The sequence below is a fragment of the Eptesicus fuscus genome, chromosome 20 (assembly GCF_027574615.1).
Source record: "Eptesicus fuscus isolate TK198812 chromosome 20, DD_ASM_mEF_20220401, whole genome shotgun sequence".
In the NCBI taxonomy this organism is placed as follows: domain Eukaryota; kingdom Metazoa; phylum Chordata; class Mammalia; order Chiroptera; family Vespertilionidae; genus Eptesicus; species Eptesicus fuscus.
This window is the reverse complement of record NC_072492.1, coordinates 1,257,285-1,282,536: the sequence shown is the minus strand read 5'-3', so window position 1 is coordinate 1,282,536 and position 25,252 is coordinate 1,257,285. Positions and strand designations below refer to the sequence as shown.

Sequence of the window (25,252 nt, the reverse complement as noted above, 5' to 3'; positions counted from 1 at the left end):
GGGAGAGCCGGGTGGGTGCCCAGGTGGCGGCCAGCCAGTGCGGCACGGTGGCCGCGTCCCGCCCAGAGCTGTGGGCTGCGCGGGCTGGAGTGGCAGCGGCACCAGCGAGTCTTGGTAACAGTTGCTATGTAAAACGCTCAGAGGGGGAGTTTACTGTCAGCGTTAATAATAGATGAAGGTTTCAGAATTTTTGATGCCTTACGTTCTAAGCTGTTTGATTTATAATGTCTCTGGAAAGGGAGAGATGAGGTGGGGGCGAGGGAGGCGGCTCAGAGGCATGGATGGGAGCTCCACACCTGCCACCTTGGACGGAGGGGAGACGGGGCCTGAGGGGAAAGCCATGGGGTCACGTGTCTCCAGAAGGCCAGGGCCTTGGGGGCTTCAGCTGCCCAGCCCTGCCGGGGCCACGGGAGGAGAGGCCAGGGCTGCTGCGATGGATTCCTGCTCCTCCTCCGAGCCAAGCAGGTGCCGCTCAAGCGGTCTCCGGAAGTGGCGCCGAGGGTGCCCTGGCGGGCGGGGAGGCGGCTCCGTGGGGCTGGTTACAGGCTCTGCAGAGGCAAATGCAAGTCCTCGCGCTGAGCGGCAGCGGTGGCTGCCGGTGGCTGCCGTGGAGTCCTTGGGGAGCAGGCGCGCAGCTGGGCAGGAAGCAGGGCTGTGGGGGGGTCCCGGGCTGTCCTAGGTGTGGGACGCCGGCAGGAGAGCGTCTGCCCTGGGCCAGGCCCCACCAACATGACTGGACCCACCACGTGGACACACTCGGAGGGGCTCCACGCTCATCTGTCCTGGGCGGGGGGCCTTCCCTTGGACTCCCCACCCTCTGCCCCTCCGGTTCCCTTCTGCCGCCCCAGCCCCTCGGCCTCCCAGCCTCGACCAGGAAAGCTGACCCTGCGGCCAGATGGGCTCCCTCTTTTTTTTTAAATATAATTTTTATTGATTTTTTACAGAGAGGAAGAGAGAGGGAGAGAGAGCTAGAAACATCGATGAGAGAGAAACATCAATCAGCTGCCTCCTGCACACCCCCTACTGGGATGTGCCCGCAACCAAGGTACATGCCCTTGACCGGAATCGAACCCGGGACCCTTCAGTCCGCAGGCCGACGCTCTATCCACTGAGCCAAACCGGTTTCGGCAAGATGGGCTCCCTCTTGCTGACTCCCCGAAACCCTAGCCTTTGGGCACGAGACACTGGGCCCAGGGCTGGGCACCCCAATGCCCAGACGGCAGTCTTCACCTTCACCCCAACAGCGGTCCCCCAAAGCCACGTTTACAAATGGGGCGGGCCCAGGGTCCTCCTGCCTCACCCTCAGGCTCTGGACACCCTGAGCCCCCGTGTCCTGGCTCCCGGCAGGGGAGGACCTCACCGCCTCGCCTCCGCTCGCCCCTCAGGGATGAGGAGCAGCATTCACAGGGCCTCGGCGCCAGCGCTCAGCACAGGCCCGGGTGGACCCCAGGCAGCCATGAGGCCTGCAGGGTGACAGTGACCAAGGCACCCACCGGCCCCACCACACCCCTCGAGCGGCCGGAGGCCCACTGCCTCGGAGGGCTGTGCCTGCTGCTAACCACAGCCACCAGGGAGGACGGGCACACTCTTCCTGCCCCTCAGAGAGGCCTGCTCTGCCCCACCCCAGCTTCATCGCCAACGACTGATCTGCTTTGCTCAGTGCCCCCAACTCAAGCGTCACAAACAAGGATTTTGTCTGTCTGCGTCACCACTGTGCCCTCACACCTAGGACAGCCTGGCACACAGTAGGTGCTCAATTGGTGCTTGTTAAAGGCAAAGTAAATTTTTAAAAATGAGTAAATTGTGCCTGTGGCTGTGCATCCAGCCTCCCATGAATAGGGCCGCCTACAGGCAAGGGGCCGGCACTTAGGGGGGAGTCTGCGTATAGTCACTGGGTCTCCCTGTCCCCCGCTCCCGCCAACACTCGTTCATCCATCCACGCAGCCTCTCCGGCTGTGCTCAGGCATCCCCAGGGACCCTCGATGCCAGGCTCCAGAGTACCCTCAGATGGCGACCCTGGAGCTCTGGGCCCAAGGGGAGCTGGGACACATAGACCCACCCACACTCCAGACACCCCGTTTCCTCATCTACAAAATGGACCCCATGAATGGCTCGGGTCGGTTGGATACATATTCACATAGTAAATGCAAATGTTTTCCACTCTGCTGAGAGACAGGCCAGCCTGCCTCGACCACTTTCCTCTCCCAGCCGCCGCAGAGGGCCAGGAACCAGCACCCGCGGGTGAGGCCGCCAGGGCGGCGCGTGGCTGTGATCACGGAGCCTATGGGGGTCAGCTCGTCTGTGACGACGTGCGGATTTCTGTAACTTCATTAGTACTGCCAGCCTGAGCTGTCGTGGAGGCAGGAGGGCAAGGACGGGCTGGGCGAGGCCCTGCGCTGGGCCTGTACGAAAGGCACAGGTGCCCGGGGCCAGGCAGCACTCGGCAGCAGCATGTAGGTTGGGTTCCCGCCAGGAGCCCCTGTGCAGCGCACAGCTCTACAGCCGCACACTCTGGCCCTGGCTTTAGGTGAGTGTCACATGGAGGCCTCTCCCCACACAGGTCTCCCTAACTTTCCGATCACTCAGCCCCGGCGGGAGAACTCCTCAAATCAAATGCCAAGTCAGATGTGTGTACAAGCACATTTTTTCTAAAGAGAGTGCAGGTCTTTTGTTCCAGTTCCCAAAGGGTCCATGGTCCCGGCACCCTAGACTGACCCTGAGCCCCGAGTCCAGGATGGAGAGTGGGGAGAGGCCCCGCGAGAGCCTGGGAAGGGGTTCAAATGCGTCTGGGGACACAGTCACTAGTCATTCCATTCCTCAACGTTGGACTGAAGATTCTGAGCATTGAAACCACATAAGCTTGAAAAAGGGCAGATTTCCGGACCACACCCCTTAAAATCTGTGATTTGGGGGTGGCCCGAGTCCAAGAATTTCCCCTGTACAAATGCAGGGCGTTTTGTGAAATGTGCCAAAGCTCCACGCCATGAATTAGTATACTGTCACCAGCTTTGCTGTACAATTTTTTTGGTCTTGGTGGGGAACAATATATGCTCCAAAGCCCATCAAAACCCCAAAAGGGATCCCCATGTAGGGCCGTGTAGCTGATTTCGTGACCAGCTCCCTGTTTGTTGCAGAAGTACCACAGGGGTCGGCACTGTGAAGGTCCCGCCCCCCCCCCGCCCCCCACCCCAAGCCAGGGAAGGGCCCAGTAGGGAGTCAGATGGCGGGGCCTCCCTGGGGTCTCTGCTGCCTCTCGAGGCAGGGCCAGCCCCGGGCCCCCATCTGGACAGCACAGTGGACCATTCACCAAGGGCGCACACCACACGAGGCTCCTCTGGCCTGGGGTCTGGGCCAGACACTCACCCCATGGCCTGGCCTGGGACACAAGCTCTTCTGTGTCTGGGAGAGAAGGGGCATCTGTCTCCCTTCTCCCCAGTCCCGGGTCCAGCACTGGGCCTGCCAAGGAGGCCTACAGGGCAGCTGGATGAATGGGCTCATTCAACAATATAAACCGAGCACCTACTGTGTGCCAGGCCACAGGCAGGCCGCGCCCTGACGGCCCTCAGTCTGCTGTGGAAAGAGGAGCACAAACACAGGTACAGTGACAGGGAGAGGAGGCTGGCCGAGAGGAAGGGCCTCCTGTGGTGTGGGCGGGGTCAGCCGGGGAAGGGAACTGACCCCGGGACCAGAAAACACTGCCAGAGCCTGAGCCGGGCACGAGGCGTCCTCCTTTGTTTGGGAACAGCAGTCAGTGCGCACTCACCCCCAACACGCTCAGGTGGCCGCTGTCTCTGAACCCCCACGGCGGAATTCATAACCCCCGCCAACCCTCTGGGCAGGGCCACTCGCTCTGGATGCCCCGCCCACGCAGTTTGGCACCGCCCATTTCCTGTTCCTGGGTGAGGCTCCTGGGGGGCCCACCCTACACAGCATGATGGCCAATCAGGAGTGGCGACCCAGTTCTGGCCTGTGCGAAGGAAATACAGAGTCCCAGGATGTAACCGGCAGGGTGCCCAGTCGGATGCTCGGATGCTGGGATGCTTGAGGCTGGAGACCAGTGGATAACCTCTGGTGGTGAGACCCAGGCCTCCGCTCCTTCTAGGAAATGGGTTCACATTTCGCCTAGGGCTGAGTTCGCTCATTAATTTTAAATTTCACTGAGTGACTACTCTGTGCAGGGCTAGAGATCGACCTGAACAAAGCAGACCAACAAACCCGGCGGCGTGGCTCAGTGGTTGAGTGTTACCTATGAACCAGGAGGTCACGGTTTGATTCCCGGTCAGAGCACATGCCTGGGTTGCCACTGGGTCCCCAGTGTGGGGCGTGCAGAAGGCAGGTGACCGATGATTCTCTGTTATCGTTGCTATTTCACCTCTCTCTCCCTCTCCCTTCCTCTCTGAAATCAATAAAAATGTATTTAAAAACTTTAAAAAAAGGAAGTGCTGTCTGAGGGAGACTGATGGGGAGAGGGACCAGCTATCTGTGGGAAGAGCACGGGAATCAGGGAAGAGCCATGCAAAGGCCCTGAGGCATCACTGTGCACGGGGCAGAGGAGGGAGGCCACTGTCCACAGCTGAGAGACAAGGGAGCAGAGGGGATGAGTCCTGAGAGGTGACGGCAAACAGACCCAGGCCCCTCTGAGGCCTCAGCAGGTACTCGGCCCACTCAGTATCTGCTCCTTCCCCTCCTCACCTTCCTCCTTTCTGCTGTCTTCTTCTCCTCCTTCCTCCTCTCCTCCCCCGCAGACTAGGAGACATTCTGTCTTCAGCGTCCGTCAGAAGGACCTGGATCACTGGCCTGGCTCTAGGGGCTACAGAGAGGCAGGAGCCAAGACCGAGGCTCTCTCAGCCTTTGCACAAGCTGTTCCCTCTGCCTGAGTGCCCTTCCCGGCTCTTAACCTGACTAACTCCCGCCTTCGCCTTCAAGGGCCAATCAAATGTCGCCTTTTCCAAGAAGCCTGGGCTGCCTGGCTTAGTGAGACACCACTCCTCCATACAGACCCTGCCACACCACTGACGCACACCCAGCAGCTTTCCCCGCGGAGTAAGAGGAGGGACAGCTGCTACAGGGCAGGAAGGCCAGTAGGAGAACACTTGTCAATCATAAGGGGCCAGGAAGACAAAACGTGGAGTAAATGGCCACTGGTTAGTGGCCCCAGGTGTACCTCACTCCTGGGTGGGAGGGTGAGTCCTGCCTTGCCCATCACCTCCAGGTGCCCGGCACAGGCCCAGAGCTCAGGAGGCAGAAAAGCAGAGCCCTCCAACACGACGGCTGAAACGATGGGGTGCTGAGCCCCCAGAAAGCTGCACCCCTGCCCAGGGCAAAGGCAAAGCCTTCGGACCAACAGGAAAGACACGCCAGCAGCTGCGCTCAGCACCGCGCGGCCTCTGCCCTGAGCGTGGGCCTGCCTGGGCACAGGCCGCGACGGCTGCCGCAGACTCAGGGGAAGACTCTCTCCTGGACCAGGGCGGTGTTCTAGAAGTTCTTCGGACAGAGAGGCGCTATGGAAGAAGGGCAGGCCAGTACTCAACAACACGGGTCGTTCCGTCAGCTCTGCCCTTAAGGTCACCTGAGCTTCAGGCTCATTCGTACGGAGTTAATAACACCCACCTTGTGAAACTGTTGTGACAACTAAATGGGCCCACGTGAGAAAAGCGTTTAGAGCCATGTTAAGGACTCGGGCAACGTTGGCTCTGGTGGGTAGAGATCAATATGGAGCCTTTGGGTCTACAAAACCAGTGTCTTCTCCTTGGAGCCACAGCTGGACTACATTTCCCAGCCTCCCTTGCAAATGAGGTCATTTGACTGAGTCCTGCCATGGAGTGTGAGTGGAGGTGATGCCCTGGGGCGTGAGGGTTTTGCTGAGGCTACAGGGGAAGGCAGAGCAGAGCAGAGCTCCACAGGGAGAGACTGCCTTCCAACCGGCAATCTCTCCTGCCCCACGTGAAGCACGAGCTCCTAAACGCGTAGTTCTGCTCCCAGCCTCGTTCTCAGTAGCACAGGAGTTCACTGAGCCAGCACTCACTGCGGGCCTAGGTCTCTATCGCCTCAGGGTGCCAGGAACAGAGCAGGGGTGCGCTCTGCCCTCGGGGTTCAGTGTGGGAGAAAGGCCATCCTTAGTACACCCCGAGGGCGGAGTCCTGGGCAGGAGTGCCTCCTGAGATGGGATCAAAGGGAGAAGAGGGAGCCCTGTCAGAGGGGCAGAGGGGTCAGAGGGGTCAGGGGGGGGAAGGTCTGTGGTGGGCAGGGCCACGGCTCCACTTCCCGGAACGAAGAGGGAAAGATGAGGTCGTGTGGTCTGTTTCCCTCAGGTCCCCTTTCTAAGCCTCCGTTTTCTCCTCTTTAAAATGGAGGCGATGCTAACAACACTCTCACAGCATCTCTGGAGCTCAGGGGACGCCCCGCCAGGAGCTGGGCGCTGGGTCCTCCCGCTCTGCCTGACGCCTGTGAGGGCGGGGCCGGGCGGGGTGGGGGGCGGTAATGTCTGCTCAGGAGGTGAGCCGGGCCCTCTCTGGGCTCAGGAGGCAGGAGCAGGAGAGAAAGCTCCAGATGTTCAGGCCCCTGCCGCACAGGCAGCAGCGGTGCTGGCTCCCGGGGGAGGCGGGCAGGAGGCCGCTCGGCGGGCGAGCTGGTGCTAAGGACTGGAACTCTGCTGCGGAGCCCGTGCTGGCTGCCATTCTCCTCTTTCCCGACAGGACAGGGAGGCGGGCCTGGGCACTGCAGGACCTGGGGCAGGTCGGAGGGGCTGGCGGGGCACTTCCTACCGCTCGGTGCCAGCCGGAAAACACGCACCGGTCCGGGAGGTGTGCTTGCCCCCAGGCACCTGGAAGCCAGGCAGGAGGGTGCTGGGCAGGGGGGTCTGCCCAGGAGAGTGGAGCCCCAGTGACGTCACTCGCTCAGCTGTGCCTGCCACGCACGCGAGGCTCTCCGGCCCAGCCGCCGCCACCCTTTCGCATGCACCGCGTTGCCCGATGCACCTCCCATATCCTTCTCTGTCATCTTTAAAGAACCACTTGGAGTTCTAATCCGGGCTGAACAGGTGGCCAGGCCACCTCCCTCCTGATCCTCAGGTACTCACTGAAAACATGTGGGAGCTATTTCCTCCCTCACAAGGTTGTTGGTGCAAATTAAACACGACGACGTATGTGAACAGCACCTGATGGCATGTGGCATGAAGCACTTATGTAAAAAGTAACCCTCCCCCCATCAACCAGTCTTCTTGTAATAGCACTTCCTCCAGGCAGCCTTCCCCGGCACACACCCGTCTGGGAGAGGTGCCTGCTTGCGGGTCCCTAGTTCCCTGGGCAAGTCCTGCCTGAGCGTCTGCCCCGGCCCCCCGGCATGCAGCACCTGCAGGGCAGGGCGTTCCTGGTGGATGCGGGGCCGCACGGCCAGTGTCGGACGGGTGCGCAGGGGCGGGTGCCGGGCCCATCCTCAGCCTCCTCACAGGCCTGCGGGAGGCAGGAGGAGCCTCACCAACGCCCAGCACCCCGAGGCTCAGCCTCTGCCCTCAGGACCAGCTTGCCAGGAGGGTCCTGTCAGGTGCCCTCCAGCTCTGCCCAGTCAGCCCTGACCTCTGCCAGGCTCCCAGGCTCCCACTGATGGCAGCTTCAGGGATGGGAACAAGCCCATGCCATCTCTTCACCCTCTGCCACGCTGCTGGTCAGCCTGAGCTCAGGGCCGGCGGGAGGGGGGCGGGAACTCCCCGGGGGCCCAGGGATTTGGGGAGGTGGTGTGTGAGGTGCATGAGCTGTCTGTTTCTTCTAGAAACCTCAGGGGCACCGTGCATTTACCCGCACGAGGCCACGCCGACACGCACACAGCAGTGTCCTGCTCTGGCCACAGGCGGGCGGTCCGCAGGGCACCTCTCCCAAATCTCAGATGACACTTAGGGGTGTCCCTGATTAATAAGAAATGGGGCAATGAATTAATCATTTTATAATAAATGCAATTTGTTGGGCAGCCCTATCTTCCAACCACATGGCCTGTGTGTGTGTGCGTGTGTCCTGACATAACGAAGGGGGCGCCCCTCCAGAGACACTCTGGAGGCTGCAGTTTCTGCCCCTGGGCCCGGACGTGGGGCAGGCAGTGACAGTCACCAGGATCTGAAGGAGGGGGCAGGAGCGCTGACCGGAGGCCAGAGAACAGCGGCGCGGCCAGGGGCTGGTCTCCCGCCGCGGCTCCTGCCCGGGGCCTGGGACGCTCCAGCAGAGGCGTGAACAGATGTTTCCCTGGGTCAGGAAAAGAACGCTGGCTCCCAGATGGGCTGCGTCCGGAAGTGTGTCCCCTCCCTCCCTCCCTCTGTGACCAGCTCTGTCTTCGGGAGCAGCCGAGTGTCAGAGGGCAGCGGGTGGCCGTGGCACCAGCAGGGCCTCTCTGAGCCCCTGGAGGACTTGGGAAGCACCAAGGCTGCTGTTCTGGGTGGAGGGCGTTCTGTCCTGGAGGGGGTGGGGGGTGATGGGGTTGGGGGGTGAAGGGGGGTGAGGGGATGATGGGAGGTGGGGGTGATGGGGGGTGAAGGAGGGTGGGGAGTGATGGGGGTGGGGGTGATGGGAGGTGGGGGTGATGGGGGGTGGGGGTGAAGGAGGGTGGGGAGTGATGTGGGGTGGGGGGTGATAGGGGGTGGGGGTGATGGGAGGTGGGTCTGATGGGGGGTGGGGGGTGATGGGTGATAGGAGGTGGGGGGTGATGGGGGTGGGGGTGATGGGAGGTGGGGGGTGATGGGGAGTGGGAGGTGGGGGGTGATGGGGGGTGGGGGTGATGGGGGATGGGTCTGATGGGGGGTGGGGGTGATGGGAGATAGGGGGTGATGGGGGGTGGGGGTGATGGGGGATGGGTCTGATGGGGGGTGGGGGGTGGGAGGTGGGGGGTATGGGGATGGGGGGTGGGGGTGATAGGAGGTGGGGGGTGATGGGGGTGGGGGTGATGGGAGGTGGGGGGTGATGGGGAGTGGGAGGTGGGGGGTGAGGGGGATGGGGGTGATGGGGGATGGGTCTGATGGGGGGTGGGGGTGATGGGAGGTGGGGGGTGATGGGAGGTGGGGGTGATGGGGGGTGGGGGCCTGGGGATCTCGGGGCCAGGCCTCTGGGGCCCAGGCCCCCCCAGCCTGCCCCCAACACAGACACACACCCTCCTGCAGCAGCCTTGCTGGGGGCTGACCTGGAGTTCCAGGTCCTCAGGCCCCAAGACCCCCTTCCCTGAACGCTTCCCAAGCTCCCCCTCTTCTCTGCGGAACCAATTCCCGGCGCCGGTGCAGGCCCAGCTCAGACTGCACAGCCCTGACAGGGCTCTCCCTTCCCACCCACCCGCCACGCCGCACCCCTCCTCAGGGACCCTCCTCACCTCAGCACCTGACAGCAGCTCCCCAGCAAAGGGTAACTTATCAGCTATCAGTCTCCCAGCAGGTCAGAGAGCACCCCTAAAGGCAGGGCCCAGAAGCACCAGAAAAACACCCGAAGGCCCGCAGGAAGCGAGTGGAAGCAGGACCCCCGGGAAGCCTGGGGAAGCACTGTGACCTGTTTTTATTATTGATTTCAGAGAGGACAGGAGAGGGAGAAAGAGAGAGAAACATCGATGACAGAAACATCGACGCCAATGGGCTGCCTCCTGCACGCCCCCTGCTGGGGTGGAGCCTGACACCCGGCGTGTGCCCTGACCGGGAATCGGACTGGCAGGCTCCTGGTCAATGCTCAACCACTGAGCCACACCAGCTGGCTGTCCTATTATTTTATGTCCCTCCATCATTTTTCCCTTTTCTATTCATAACCATCATCTCTCTTCTTTTGCAATTAAAAAATGATTTAGAATAAAAACTACCCCCGGCTGTTCAGGGCCAGCTCCCTATGATGGACCCCGTTCGGAGCGAAGCCCTTGCCTCGTGGCCACTGACCCTCACAGCCCGCTCCGCGTTGTGCTGGGTGGTGTGAGCCACTTAGCCGAGCAGCCACACGCGGGGCAGACGGGTGGGTGCTGGAACCTGAGCTCCAAGCTGCCGCCAAGCTTTGTGGGGCTGACCCGGCCATCCCGCAGGGTCATCACACGGTAACCATGTCTGTAAGCAGCGTCGCTGAAGCATTTGCTGTGTGCCAAGAACTAGACACCGGGCACCGGCCGCACCGCCCGAACCAGAATCCCGAAACACCGCCTCCCGCGGGCCCCTCCCCTCCCGCCTCCAGCACGTGGGCCTCTCGCCGCCCAGCCAGGGCTAGAGGCCGGGTCCCCCACTGCGCCTCGGGCCGGTCCTGGGTCCTACACTCTGACTCCTGGGCCACCCCTGGGACTGCGGCTCAGGAGCCGAGGACGGGAGCCGTGTGCCGGGCCAGGCTGCTGTCCTCCCAAGTGCCTGGCCAGGCGAGCCCCGGCTGCCCCTCGGCTGCTGGCTGAAGAGTCTGGGAGCGGGCTGTGGGGTGGGGGCAGGAGGCGGCTCCCGAGAGAATGCTGTGGGTGAGCTCTGCTGCCCCACGAGCCCTGGCACCCGCAGTGGCACAAACTAGTCTGATGGCACCTGGTGCCAGCCGCGATGGGCTCCTGGACGCACCTCCTCGCCCTCCAGAGCCATGGAGGGCCTGTGCCGGGGCCTGTGCACAGAAGGGGCACAAAAAGTGTGTGGGGCGTGGAACTGAGAAGATCCCTTCCAAGTCACAGGGGCTGCCGCTGACTAGGCGCCCACTGTGGTAAGCGTTCCGCCTCCCCGAGCTCCTTTCAGCTGGGACTGGGACCAAGGCAGTGGTGACAGCGGGAAAGCTGGCCACACACAGAACGCACTGTGTCCTGGCCCCGGGGTGGGGGCGCGGGGGTGATGGCGGAGGCCCGTGGAGTTAAAGAACAGTGTGTGTGGAAGTGTCCCACGGAGAAAAACTCCAATCTCACGAGAAACATGCAGAATTCCTGGTGAGAGAGGAAGAGCTAAAGGATGGGACTCCGAGCGTGACTCTGAGGACTCGGGCCTAGATCTGTGGGATGGAAACTTCCAACTGCACATACTGCTGCTCTCTCTCTCGAAACAATGAACACGTATTGTTATTATTATTTTTTAATAATAGGATTTTTGGCAAAGTTTCCAGCTAATTCAGGGCCAGGGGCTTGGGGGGGAGGGTATGCAAGGTTGGCAAGCCCTTCCAGACTGATTCTGGAGAGCAGGCAGACATGCATTCACGCATTCGTTCATTCAGCAAAGGTCCAGCTGGAATCGGCCTCCGGCTACCCAGGCTGTAAGATTTCACTCACTCGTGCCTGCCAGAGACATTATGAAGTGTCTGCTGTGAGTCTCGGGCCTGGGCAGTGAGCTAGGAACCATGGCTTGAGGCTGGGCTGGGGGTGGACAGCCCAGGACAGGTGAGCAGAGCAGCGCCGGTGGCAGTGCCCGTGTTCCTGTCCCTCGGCCCCTGCGGCGTCCCCCGTGGCCACAGGAGACCACGCCCTGCTCCAAGCCGGCAGACACCCACGACCGAAATCATGGTCGCTACAAGCTGGTTATATTACTGCCTTTTCAGCAAACATAATTCCTTTTGATTAGAAAATTAAAGGACAGGACCAGCTTGCCAAAAGAGCTGAAACGCGCTCTCCTAAGATATGCAGCTTCTGATCAAATGGGCTTGCCTGTCTCCCTCCCCCTCCAGCACCCTCCCCCCGCCAGCCTTCCCTCCTTTCGCACCCCTCCGGCGGCGGCACCAAAGCCAGGCCGGCCTGGAGCTCGGCCAAGGCGGCAGGCGCAGCCCCGGAGGCAGGGCCAGGCCGTGGCTGCCCTGCACAGGACATGAGCCGCTTCCTGCGGCCAGGGCTAAGCTGAGGGTGTCAGGAGGGAGAGATGGGAACAATACGGGACTGGCCTCCCCAGAAACCGGCTCCTGGTCACCTGAGACCCAGGCAGGAGGCTGCAGGGAGCCCGGGAGGGCACAGGAGGAGGTCCCTCGGACACACAGAAGCAGCTGTTTAACCACCAGAGAGCCCTTTCTTATGGAGAAGGCCTTGGTTCTCCCCGCCATGTCTCACTGCTGGGGTGACAGAGGCCCAGAGGGGGGCCCCGCACAGGAAGGCTGGGCCAGCTGGCAACGAAGGTAACTCCAAAATCAGATCGTCTTCCCACTAATCTCCCCTTTTCTCTCTGCTGCTCAGATGCCACCTTCCTGGTTTAGAGGGGACCAGAAAGGGGTGGGGAAGAGGGAGTGGCATGTGTGTGCTGAATACTAAAACGGTGACCCCGCTCTTGACATTCCAATGGGAGGGTATGCTCATCGCAGATGTGTCTGCTCCTGCCCTCTCCCCAAAAGTGCCCCCCCCACCCCATGTCTCCCTGTCAAGGGCAGGGTCATCCTCTGCACTCCCTCCCTGCGTGACAGAAGGCGAGAGGCGTCCCCCTCCCCTGCCCGGCCCAGCCTCTGCCTTGGCCTGCCCAGTGGGGCAGCTTTGTTCTGGGGAGAACCAAGGTGAGGTCTGTCCTGGGCCCGCAGGGGTCGGGTAGAAAGAAAGGCCAGAGTGGCGCTGACGTGCCTGGGGCCACGGTCCAGGCCAGCGCAGCCAGAGCGTCGGCCTGAGGAGGCCAGTTCCGGTCCCAGAGGGCCGCAGGGGGCCGCATGGCAGGGCAGCTTCTTGCGCTCTCTGGGCCCGGCTTGCCTGCCTCACAGGACACCCCACAACCTGCAGGAAGTCCGAGCACAAAGTCAGGGCTCCCCCACCTGACCATCTGCAGAGCTGAGAGGGGAAGTACTCTCCCGTTAGGGCAGAGGGAAGGCCCAGCCGGGGACTGCGGCCCATTCTCCGAGGGCGGCTGGGTAGGGTCAGAGCTCCGGGAGGTGTTTCAGGGGAAGAGCGCATGTCATTAGCCCCGAGGACCTAGTGTTCCTCTGAATGGAGGAGCTGGGGACCCCTAGCCAGCGTCCTCCCCAAAAGGAGGCCATGGGAGCGCGGGGGACAGGCAGGGCCTGGCCTGGCCCTCCCGGGCCTGCAGTCTGTGTGTCTGGCCGCTCCTCTCCCCCAGACGTGAGGTCCTGAGGGTCTCCCGGGGCTCCCGGTGGACACCAAGCCCAGAGCCGAGGCAGGGGCCTGGCACACGCAGGTGAGCTGTCCCGTCCCCTCTGGGGTGCTGAGGTCTGGGTCCCCCTGTTCCCTTTGGAAGGGGTTCATCCTGGTCTGTGATTCCTGGGGTGAGGGTGGCAGCATCAGGAGGTGTCTCCCGCCCCGCACAATGGGGAGTGGGGTGAGTCCAGCTGCTTGCACGGCGGCGGGCTGCCCTCTGCCTGGGCGCAAGGTGGTAAGGTCAGCTCAGCAGTGGGCTAGGCAGGCTGGCACCTCGGACCATCCCAGGAGGCCTCTATGGGGCGGACCAAGCCCAGCTCAGGACAGGTGTAACTTAAGGCCTCAGAATAGTCCAGCAGTGGAGCGGGAGGCGGGATGGCGGGGAGGGCGCAGGTGCGGGGCTGTGTCTGCAGCTCTGCAGGCTGGAGGGGCCCAGGGCAGGCTCCATGGCCACAGGCCCTGACCCCTGGGAGCCAGATTTTCTCTGCATTCCATCCCCCGCTCCCCCTCCAAGCACTGGGATGGAGCGTTTTTCATTGCTCCGCCCTCTTTGCTTCCCCAGTTCCTGGGGCCAACTTGTCCCTTCTCATCCAGGCGCCTCGTGGCCCTCCCTGCCCCCACCGAAGCCCAGCTGGGCGCTCCTCGGAGTGCTGAGGCCTTGCTGGCGTGGAGTGCATTGTAATGGGTTTTCCAGAGAACACCTGATGGGTGTGTGATTGTCCTGCGGGCGCTAGTGCACCTGGAGGAGGCAGGCCTCCCCACCCCACCTCTTCCTCACGCCAAAGGCCTCAGTTTCCCTTGTTACAAAGCCTCCCCCCCCCGGGGGGCGGCGGAGAAGGCCCTGGGCAGGGAGCTTCCCCCACACACGTTTCTGGGTGTTGGGTAAAACACCTCAGTAACGACACCCCGGACAGCTGCTGCCATTCCCCCAGCTCCTGTGGGCGCGGGGCTGGGTCTGCCGGGGCCCGGGCATGTGTATTCACGACAGTGACAACAACAGCCGCACCGGCAGAGTTGAGCACTTTGCAGATATTTTAGCTCCCAAAACTCCTACCTAGTTGAGCACAGATCTCATTTCCCAGATGGGGAAGACTGAGACCCCAGGGGCCCATGAGCAAACCCTCTGGCTTCCTGCAAGCACCAGGGGCCAGGGATTGACTAAGTCTGAACAAATGTGGGTAGCAGCTGGCAGCCTCGACATTTTGCCCCAATACGTCAGCGTTGCCTCCCAGCCCAGGGCCCCCCTGGAGTCCATGGTTTCTCCCTGTTTCCTACTGGCCCCTGGAGTCCTCTGCCCTCACCAGCAGACAGACCCGAGTGGTGGCAGGGACCACCCAGGAGGAGAGAGAGAGAGAGAGACAGGCAGACAGGCAGACAGACAGACAGACATGTGACCCAGTGCCCAGCCCAGCGCACCACCCAGCCTGCCTGACCGCAGCTGGGAAAACAGGCTCCTCAGCGGCCCATACCCCGCCCACCTACCCCCCGCCCCAGGCCGGCCGCTCACCCAGCCCTGAACCAGGACCGGGCCTGCCACCGCCCCCCCCAACCCCCCCCCCCCCCCCGCTCTGCCTGCCTCACAGCCCCCCCCCCCCCCCCCCCCCCGCTCTGATCCCACGGCCAGGAGGGTGCAGTGGTTCTGGGGGGCTGCACCTTCTTGCTACCCTGGCTCAGAAGCTCCCAACACAGGCTGCCCCATTCCACGCCTGCTGCAGGCCAGCCCCGCTCCTCTCCGCCCTCCCCCAGATTCTTAGGGGGGCATGCCCGCCGTGCAGCTGCAGTTTGCCACTGACTAAAACCAAGCCCACCCTCTGCAGCCTCCACACTATGCCCCTCACCAGTGTTTGGCTGGGCAGCCCCCTGCCCCCGGGCATAGCGGCTGTCACTGCCTGGCTCCTTCTGGGGACGGGAGAGGGGCTCCCCATCCTCCCCCAAACTGGCCAGGCACAGGTCTCGCCCTGCCTCACACTCCGCGGCAGGATTACTGAGGCTGAAATTTCAATTGAGAAAGAGAAAGAATGACTCCAGGGCTCCAGGCTCAAGGGTGACAGGCCTCCATATCCGCTTCGGGGCGGTGGCCCGAGACCCCTTCCGATCAGCATGGACCTGAGCAGGATCAGGGCCTTTGCCCACACTCAGCCTTGTAACCCCACCATCCTTCTGCTGAAACGGGGCCAAGCTCAGAGCTGCCCGAGGTCCCCCCTGGGGGCCTGGGAGAGGGTGGAGGCTCCTGGCAGAGTGGGAAGGGAGCTTCAGATGGCTCAAGGAAATGGAGAGAAACTGACTCTAACTATCCAGGCGCTGTCTGTTCCTGCCGGAGCCTGAGGGGCTCCCAGAGCGGACTGAGGGCCCGGCCTCCCTCGGGGTGGATCCAGCACAGGCCTGGGGGCGGGGCGGCCTCCCCTATAGGACTCAGGTCCATCTCCTGCAAAACAAGCGCCACAGGTGGGGGCCATTCCTGGGCCCTGCGAGACCCCCATCTATTCAAGAGGTCTGTGTCCCCCTCATCTCTGAGAAATTCCATCTCCATCCAAAATCATCCCATCTTCCATCCAAAAATGTCCAGAAATTCTCAGCTCCAGAATGTTGTATCTCCAGAAATGTTCCATTTTATCTCCAGAAATAGCCCCCGTTCATCTTCAAATATAACCCACCTCCAGCAATGCCAGTGCTCCCTATCGCGGCTCCGCCTGCACCCCAATGCTCCACTTCTCGGAAATGTCCCCCCCTCTCTAGAGATGTGCCTTTTCATCTCCAAAAACACCTCAAATCCAGAAGTGCGCTATTTTATTTCCAAAAATACTTCAGTATCATCTTCAAAAACATTCCATTTCCAGATGTGCAACAATTTATCTCTAGAAATTGTCCATTTCCAGAAATGTTTCATCTCTAATAATGTTTGAAATAGGAATCCAGAAAGGCCTCATTTTTACTCCAGAAAATGCCCTCTCCACTCTCTAGCAATGTTCCTATTTCATCTCCCAAAATGCCCTATTTCATCTTCAGAAACGGCCCTCCTCCAGAAATGCTTTCCATCTTGTCTCTAGAAACGAGCTTATCCAGACTCCAGAAATACCGCGCCCGGTTTCTAAAAGCATTCTGTCTCTGGAAACGCGCCAGCTCGTGTCTGGAAAAGCCCCGGGTGTCTCAGGAAAGGTCTCCCTCGAGGCCTAGGTGCGGCAGGAAGTCAGAAACCCGCTCCTTCAGGCTCTCCTAGGGCGGGGCCCGAGCAGCTGGTGGCCTCGGCCTCCTCCCCGTCCCGGTGGGCCCATCTTGTAGCAGGAACAAGGGTAACGTTAAGAGCTGTGCTGGCAGGTGTTTTGATCCCTGGAAGCGGGGAGCACAGATAGTCAGGGTTTGAGGCGGCTGGGAGCCGGCCTGAGCTGGAGGCAAGCGTGGTGAGAGGGACCTGGGGCGGGAAGAAACAGGCCAGAAAGGACTCTGCAGGGCCTCACACAGCCCCCGACATACCTCACCAAGAGCATGCCCCCCCAGCCAAGTGCACATACGCGAGTTCGGTCAACACCTGCACATGCACAGAAACACCCACCCCCTCCGCGCCCAACCCCGAGCCCCTCACACACACTCACAACATAAAAGTCCACATGACACCTGCAGCCCTATCCACACCAGTGCACAGAACACACACACACAACACATACCCACACACAGGCCCGCCCGCACTGACACACTCTCACCCTCATCCGCATTCTCCGGGTCTCTCTGGGTCAAGCTCTGGGGACACCAAGGGGCAGGAGCCCTGTGGGTCTCTCCGACCAGTCCAGGCTAGCCCGACGGGCACCCCCAGTGACGGCCGGGGCGCCACTGGGACGCTCCGGGCTCCAGGGCTTGGGCTAGAAGGGACCAAAGAAGACAGGAGGCTGCACACTGGCACCTGCTCCCACACCCACTCAGAGGGCATTCCCCCCGCCCCGAGCTTCTAGAGGCCGCTCTGGGTGGAGCTGGAGCCTGGGGTCACCTCTGTCCAAACAGCCAGGCACTGCTCTCCACAGAAGGTGCGAAGCCGTGCCCTGCTGAGCGCCGCGTGGAGGTCCTCTCTCCTTGTCCTTGGACAGGTGGGAGGCGTAAGGGGGACACTGCTCTCCGGGAGGGAAGCCTGGAGGCAGCTGAACGGAGGGTGCGAGTACCAGCCACACACACACACACACACACACACACACACACACACACACAGATGTGCCGTATGTGTCCCAGGACCTCAGGTGCCGACACGTGGACAGGCAGGTAACACACCTCCATGCCCTGAACCCCACAGGCAGGAAGGAGGTGGCCTGGTCTGCACCAGGTCTGTCCCTGATACTTGTGGGTGGGAATTCCAGAGACTCTAGAAAGGGGCCGGGGGCAGGGGGGGGGGGGCCTGGAATTCATCATCTGGGCTCCCAGAGGCATCGGTGAGCTCTGGCCGACTCCTGCGGGAGGACAATTACCATTTATTAATCTTCCCAATTTAGAACCAGCCTTAATTAACTGGAACCTCAGAGCCCCCTCTTCTGGTCCTCCGGGGCCAAGGGCACATGCGAACAGACCTTGAGCTCGCCCTTGAGTCTGCCCCCAGCCCGGGTTCCTTTGTCTGCCGCTCACACTGGCCAGCTCTTGCCTTACTCACCCCTACTCTCCATCCCCCTCAGGCCTGGGTGCCCTTTTTTTCTCTTCCTAGACCTCCCCGCCTCTAGGAGCTAAGATCCTCTCTCAAAAATGGGAGGGGAAAGCCACATGGTCAGACATGAATGGAAACAGACACGCGTTGGGATGGGCGAGCTGGGGCCAGGCCTCCGCCTGCACCGGCATTCTCTGTCCTCACCCCCAAACCCACCGCTAAACCGGGGCCTTTCAGCGCCGCTGTCACCTCAGCAAAAGGTTATGTCAGAGAGCACCGCACCCCTCCCGCATATCAACGAAAGCGTGCTTTAATGACAGGGAAGCAGCTCGCTGAAGAGCCGATTTTCACAGCAGCTCCGTCAGAATGAGCCCTGAAGCGGGGGTCAAAGAGAGGGCTCCTGGCCAGACCCCTGCCCTCCGGGGCCCCGGGACCCAAGCCGCACGCCTCACCACTCTGCTTCCCACGCTTCTTGTCCACGAAGAGCGACATCAAAGCCCCTACAATGGTGTCCTCTCGCGGACGGATCCTGGGTGGCACCAGCAGGCTAGCCAGGGCCAGGGGTCAGGCCTGCCCAGCAGGTCGTAGCCTTGTTCCCGGGAGGAGCTGGGTGCCCGCCAGCACCGAGCCCTTCCACGGCCCCTTACCTGGGCTGGGGCAGCGCCCGCCCGGGCCCCCTGAGTCTAGGGACTGTGTGGGCGACCCCGGCACCACCCATGTGGAATCAGCCCCAACGACCAGTAAAAGCGGGGTGCCAGAGAGACAACCCAGGTCTGGGCGGGGGCACACTCCACTGAGCGGGGACTCTGCAGACACAGCAGAAAATACAGCCCCCTGCGAGCTCGGCCAGCATGGGCATGCGGACACTGAGCCGAGGCCTCAGCCCGTCTCCCAGCCGTTCCTGACCACTGAGGTCACGCACGCACGCAGCTCCAGGTGCAGCAGGGCAATGCGCAGGCGCACCGGCAGGGCCATCGCATATCTCCGCTGAGAGAATGGCCTTGACCACTAGGCTTTCCCCTCCTGCCCCTCCCTGGGCTCAGGTGCATTCCTCTTCTCTGTGAGAAGCCTTCTTCCCGGAAGAGGAACTGCAATCTGCTGGGGTAACTACTGCTCCCCACAGACCACCTCTTCTCAGGGAGACCTAACCATCGCCCCGCCCCCAGGGCTAGGTGACAAGCTGCAGGGCTGGGCCTGGCCCGCTTCCCTCTGGAGCAGCACCCCAGGTCCACCAAGAGTGGGGAGCGCGGTCATAAGGAGGAAGCCCTGTCCTGTCTGGGCCCAATGAGTTAGGACGGAGGCTCGGGGCTCAGCAGTCAGGAACTGAATTTCTGAGGGAGGAAACTGAGGCTCTGCAAGGAGAAGGGGCAGGCAGAGGGCACGCAGCCACACCCAGGCCTCTGCCACCTTGGGCCTCCACACATTCCCAGCTCCACGCCCTTGCATGGGGAGGGGGGACCCCCTTCTTTTCCTGCATCCTTAGATCCATCGCTTCACAGCAGTCAAGGCCCCAGGGAACTCAACCTCCACTCCTGTCTATGACTTCCCTGTTCCCACCTACCTCTGACCTTCTAGAACTCTCCAGGCCCCTTCACACTGCCGGCCTCCCAGCATGCGCCGCCTCCTGCAGTCACCGGTTTCCCTCCCAGCCTCGGGCGAGTACTCTCCTCCGGAGACCCACGCTGACTGGCTGACTGGGGAGCCGGCCTCCCTGCGCCTCTGAGGCTGCAAGCTGAATGCTGAACAAGACGGAAGGGAATGGGAAATGGAGCTGGACCTGTACACCAGGCGCCGTCAGATGCCCCCGCACCCCTGTGCTGCCCGTCAGTGGGAACAGCCGCAGGAGTGCGGGCACCATCAGGAGGAATGGCACCTGTGTGAGCCCTCTGCTTCCACCCCTCAACTCTAAGACAGCTAACAAGGGCCGGGTGGGGGTGGGATGTGCAGGAGGCCGGCACATTGACAGCTCTCAGGCCTGCAGACGGAGGCTCAGAGCCAGAGACAGGCAGTCTTAGTGAGCCCTGGAGCCTGCACCTTGGGGGCCACGGGTGGGTTGCTGGGTTAGATCCGACATACACAGACCAGATGTCATGTAAACATCTGGTCTCGGGTCCTGAGAAGGTAGGCGATGGACACCCCATAGGCCACCCTGGCACAGCTGAGCTGCGACCTCAGGAGGCCAGGTGCCCCTCAGCACTGCCCGGGGCCTGCAGGGCCTCCGGAGGGTGGGCCTGCATTATGCAAGCATGAGTGCATCCTCTGATCACCCCTTTAGGCAGGGCCTCCCGCCCCCTCTCTGCGCCCGCAGTGATGGGAGGAGGTCTCAGGCCCTGGGGGAGGCGGAAGGGGCATTCTGCGGAAAGACAGTGCCATCTCGCTCAAGGTGCTCCTGGGCGTGGCCTTGCAGGGACAGCCTGGGGCAGGTGGGTCTCTGATGCCTCAGTGCAAAGGGCTTTTTGTGGGATAAGCCAACATCGGCCTGTGTCTCTCCCAATTCTGCCCTTGGGAGCCTGTGGGTGCTAACTTTTCCGATCCCATCTGCCCTCTGATTCTCTGTAAGACTATTTCTGGACCCAGAACCCTACCCTTGGTCAAGTTCCCCATAAGAAACCTGGTCCAGGAGGAACATCCCTCCCTTTTCCCATTCTCAGATAATGCAGCTTCTGGGACAAGGGGGGTCCCAGGAGCTTCCTAGCCCCCTGGAGGCTCCTACTGAGGTGACAGTCACCTCAGCCCCAGAATGTCTCCTAGAAAGCACCAAGGGAGTGATGTCGTGTCTCCCTCCACAGAAGCCTGCCAACTCAAAGCCCGGAGTGGCCACACAGGTGCCTGAAGGACCCCGTGTGCCGGCTGCTGCCAGGCACTGGACACACGGGACCGGGTCTCCCTCCTTTCCCAGCAGGGCCCCCGGGAAAAGCTACGCTTCCCCCTGCACCGAGGGGAGCGAGGCTCAACACGGGGCCAGGGCGCTCAGGGGCTTCTGAATGTGGCTGCCGAAGCCAGGTCTCCACGAAGGCCCCGGTGAGCGGCTCACCCCCGCACCTACACGCTATGAACCACAACACCGATGCCGGGTACAGTGAGGACCACCTGGGTTGTTGTTGTTATGACTGCTTTCTCTTACCTCTGCCGTCCTTCCAGGGCTGGCTGGGGGCGAGATACCCAGGCAAGACCCCGACCTTTCCCAGAAAGGTCTTGGTGGCAAATACCCAGGAGTGTCGGTACGTGGCAGCTGGCAGGCCCCAGGGGCACCTGTGGCTGGTCTGCGGCCGAATCATCAGCCACCTTGGGGGATGGGGGGTGGGAGTGGGAGAAGGTCATCCCAGTCGGGCAAAGGTGACCTGGGTCAGACAGGAGCTACCCGGCCGGCAAGCCATCAGGCTCCCCACGTGAATGGCCATCGTCGCCCTAACCCCGTGGAGCCTGCCCTCAGAGAGAAACCACTCGGGTTCGTGGAGGATGAGAGGGCGTGTCCTTGAAGCCTCAGCTCCTCAAGGGTCATGCAGAGGGAGGACCCCTCATTGTGAGTCTGGGGACAGCTGAGAGCTAGGAAGGGGATCTGGGCCTTGGGGTCAGAAGACTGGGCCCAGGCTGGGGCCCCCAACTTCTGGCTCTATGACCTCAAGCTTGTTACTTCTCTGTAAACCCAGAACTACAAATGCTGACTCACAGGATCTGGGTAAACAATCAGGCTGGTGCCCAGCACATGAGTGAGGACCCATGGGGCCTGGTGGCTGCCCCCCAGCTCCTGAGCTCAGAGCACCACCCACAGGAGCGGGTATTTTACATTCAAAGGAAAAGCTCAAGTCAGCCTCCACGCATACCCCTAACACCTCTCCACTCGGCCCCGCCAAGGCCCGAGGCCCTGTGGGCTGCTGGCTGTGCCCTGCATTGGACCTGCCCGGTTTCACATCCTCTGGTGGCTGCCTCCCCCTCTCCCTTGGAGGGGATGTGAGCAGGAATGGCTCAATCAGGATACAATCATTTTTAATTAACGTGCAGATCATTTCACAGGCTGATCTCCTTGGAGACCAGAGGGAAGACAGTCTTTTAAGATTTTCCTTTGCCTTCCTGTACCCACCCCTCCACACTGAGGGCTGCCCCCCCTCCACCCACCCAGCACAACCTTCGAAGCAGCTTGAAAGAGCCTGCCGCCCGCATCCTCCGGGGCCATTAGGAGCGTGTGCTCACACAGCCACACGTGAGCGTGCCCAAGCCTGGGGCATGCTCTCCAGAAATGCTCAAATGGGAACAGAGACTCACAGACAGGGCACATGCCAAAGATGCAAGGCACAGAGACCCCTCAAGAAATATGCAAACAGAATCCGACACACACAAATGTGGGCACACACAGGCCCAGGCTGGCAGGCACACCAACCCCCAAGAATAAACAAACAGGATCAGACACAGACACACACGCACAAAGGCACACACAGATGTGCGGGCACCTACAGGGACACACCCAAGCACAGAGGCAGGTCACAGAAATGCCCAAATACCCCCCTCACGGGAGGGCTGCTCTACACTCCACAGCTGGTGGGCATGCGGGCAGGAGGCAGACAGAAGGTCCCTTCCCTGCGACGGGAAGTCAGAGCCACAATGACCTGCCCCTACAAACAGCCTGGTCCAGCCCCCAACGCCGAGGGCCCTGCCACCCAGCCTAATGGGGAGCCCACGAACAGAGACGTCACCAAGGTCTTGCCTCCCTGTCACCTGGGTGCACCTGGGATCTTTCTGAGCCCCAGACCCCCCTCCCCCAAACAGCCCTGGCAGAGCCCCTGGATATCTAACCTTTCCTGGCCATCCAGCCCTGGCCCCCCAATACCCATACAATACCCATTGAGCCCCCAACTTCTCCTCTGGGGAGAAGAAGTTGGGGGCTCAATGGGTATTGTATGGGTATTGGGGAGGCCATTCTCTTCTCTCTCCTTTGTCTCCTCCCCTCTCCCACTCCCTCTCCCTCCCCAGGGGGCCTCCTGGGGTCAATCTAAGGTCAGAGGGAGAATTCAAGATGTAGCTGGTCCTTCCCCTCCCCCACAGGGGGTACCTGTGCAACACCTGCCCCCAGCTCCCAACCGATCCAGATTTTGCTCTTTGGACAAGTAAACTGAGGCACAAGGGAGGGCAGCACCGCTGCGGACCTCTGGCCTCTGCAAGTCTCACCCCTCTTGCTGCACCTGCTTTGATTCCTGGCTTTTCCTTCTGGAAAATGGGATGGCAAAGAGGAAGGGCAAGATGTGGGGGGAGATGACAACAGGGATCGCATGGCTGGCCAATGGCAGGCTGGTAACTTGGGGGACCCCAGATCCTGTGGCCACAGCCAGTGAGTGTGACAGAGAAGGGCTTGGGAGCCCATCTCAGCTGGAGGCATGCTGGGTGCTTCTCTCCACTCTGGGGGTCTCAACGTCCCCATCTGTGAGGTAGATGAGGTCCAGCTACAGGAGCCCTAGGGACTCTCAGGGTGCAGAAAACAACATGGCAGACCAGTAGCCCGGTCCTGGCTGCTGCAAGGCCCAGCAACTGCGGTGCGACCTTGGAACGCACTCCTTCCCTGGGTTCCGTCCCTCCTCTGTCAAAGGCGGAGGGTCAAACAGGTGATTCATTGCCAAGGCTCTTTTGGGGTCTGATAGAAGGTTCTAGATTGTGCTGGAAGGAAAGAGAATCATGTGCCCCTTCTCCGGGAAAAATGAGAGGCCCATTTCTTCTACTGCAGGCACGTCGGAGCCTTTGGCATCAGCAGAATCATTTTTAGGAAATCATCTTAAACATCAAAGAAACCTTTCTACACAAAAATATATCCACTACCTCATTCATCAGGAGCATCCAGAATGCTGAGCAAAAGGGGAATATTAAGTAAATGATGGTACAGCCACCGGCTTGGAAAAGCCTGAAGACATGGTGTTTATGACGAGCTGGTTGCAAAACAGGAAAAGACTGCTGTTCGCGTGCCAAGGAGAAAGCAGGATGCACAGCGGACGGAGAATGACGCCGCCGCCTTTACAAACAAGACCGCCCGCCACAGGGACTGCAGAGGGCGGAGGGCATCAGCACACGCTGCCACGGCCGCGAGGCTCAGCACCCCTTTGTTTCCTTTCATTTTTCAGATTTTCTATGAGCCATATTTTAAAAGGTCCTTTTCTTAAAAAAAAAAAAAGGCTAAACTCCTCCAATTGAGAAACCTTACCCTTTCACTCACTCACTCATTCATTCATTCATTCATTCATTACTGATCCATTCACTCCTGTGTTGGTCTAGCCAAAGCCCGGGGCCCATCCTGTGCCAAGCCTCAGGGCTCTAAGATCCCCAGGACAGGTTCTCACCAGCAGGAAACGGAAATGGAAATGCGGGGGGGGGCGGGGGGGGGAGAGAGAAGACAGCCCCTCAAATACCTACACCCCAGGGGCTTGTGCCTAAGGGGCGCGCTTTCTCCTGGGAGTGAGGAGAAACTAACCCTGCCCCCCTACTGAGCCCTGCCCCCCATGACCTCACCCAGCTCTGCCCTCAGCACCTGGGCCTCACAGTCTAGCCTAGGGGTCAGAAACTCCCCCTTAACCACCGAGCCTCCAGCTGTGCTTGGTGCGGCGGGGAGGGGGGGCGAGTGCAGAAGACCCCCCTCCCCTCCCCGCCCCCAGTCCCTATGATTCCACTTCCAGTTCCTGTGGGCCTGCCAAGTCAAGTAACCCTTTTTCAAAGCCTCAGGGACACAGGGGGCCCCTGATGGCAACACCCTCTCGGGCTCTTATTTCAGGCTCCACCCTCCAGGTCCTGCTCCGAGGAGGCGGCGTAGGGGCCAGGCATCTGCTAGCTCCCTCCCTGTGGGCAAGTCAAAGGGTCCTGCTCCCAGTTCCTGCCATGTGGGGGCTGAGAGAACGGGGGAACCCTCTCTATTCCTGGACCAAGCCATAGACTGGCCTGAAAACGGTCTGCTACCGCCCCCCCCAACACACACACACCAAGGTGCCTCCACACTCCCCCAGGAATCCTCTCTTTAAACGGGAATTTCCTTCACCCGCCTGGGTGTCCAGCTTCAGGGTCCCTGGCTAGCCCTTGGGCTGCACACCTGGGAATCCCATTAAGGCAGGTTCCCATGGACTCTCCTCCCCCAATCCCGTTCCAACTAGCGCCTCCACACCCCCCCCCCCCAAAAAAAGGAGCAAACGGATCTGGGAGCTTTGACCTCACGGCCCCCACTCTGAGTTGAAATCAGAGTGCAATCCCCAGAAATTCTCTGGGCTACCACTCCCTCCCAAGGCCCCAGTGGGAAAAGAAGTTCCCATCACTCCCCTCCCCCTCTTTTCCCACCCCCAGCCCCTGCGGGAGGGGATGAGGCGCTCGAATCACCGGTCACCAGAGCAGCATCTGCTGTGGATCGCAAGAAAGAAACACACACACACACACACACACACACACACACACCCTCCGGATCACCTCTGAAGCCTGCATTGTACGTGAGGGGAGGAGGCCCAGCTGGAGGGAGGAGGCTGAGGTTGGGGAGGCCCGACTACGACGACGATCCGAAGTCGCCAATCAGCAAGCCCAAGAATCCACCGCCCGGGGCGAGAACCCAGGCCTCCGGCCTTCCCGGCAGCTCACCTGCCCCCGCCCCGCCCCCACCCCAGG

General features: G+C 61.2%; 1 protein-coding gene across 1 annotated transcript in view; it reads right to left on the bottom strand.

Annotated features, from left to right (window-relative positions):
• Nucleotides 1-211: 211 nt before the first annotated feature.
• The window catches only part of LOC129147385 (basic salivary proline-rich protein 1-like), an 84,035-nt gene continuing 58,994 nt past the window's right edge, over nt 212-25,252 (bottom strand). The window contains exon 4 of the mRNA XM_054709329.1: nt 212-548. Within this exon, the coding sequence (XP_054565304.1) occupies nt 382-548 (167 nt within the window). The 3' untranslated portion in view covers nt 212-381. The remainder of the gene's footprint in view (nt 549-25,252) is intronic.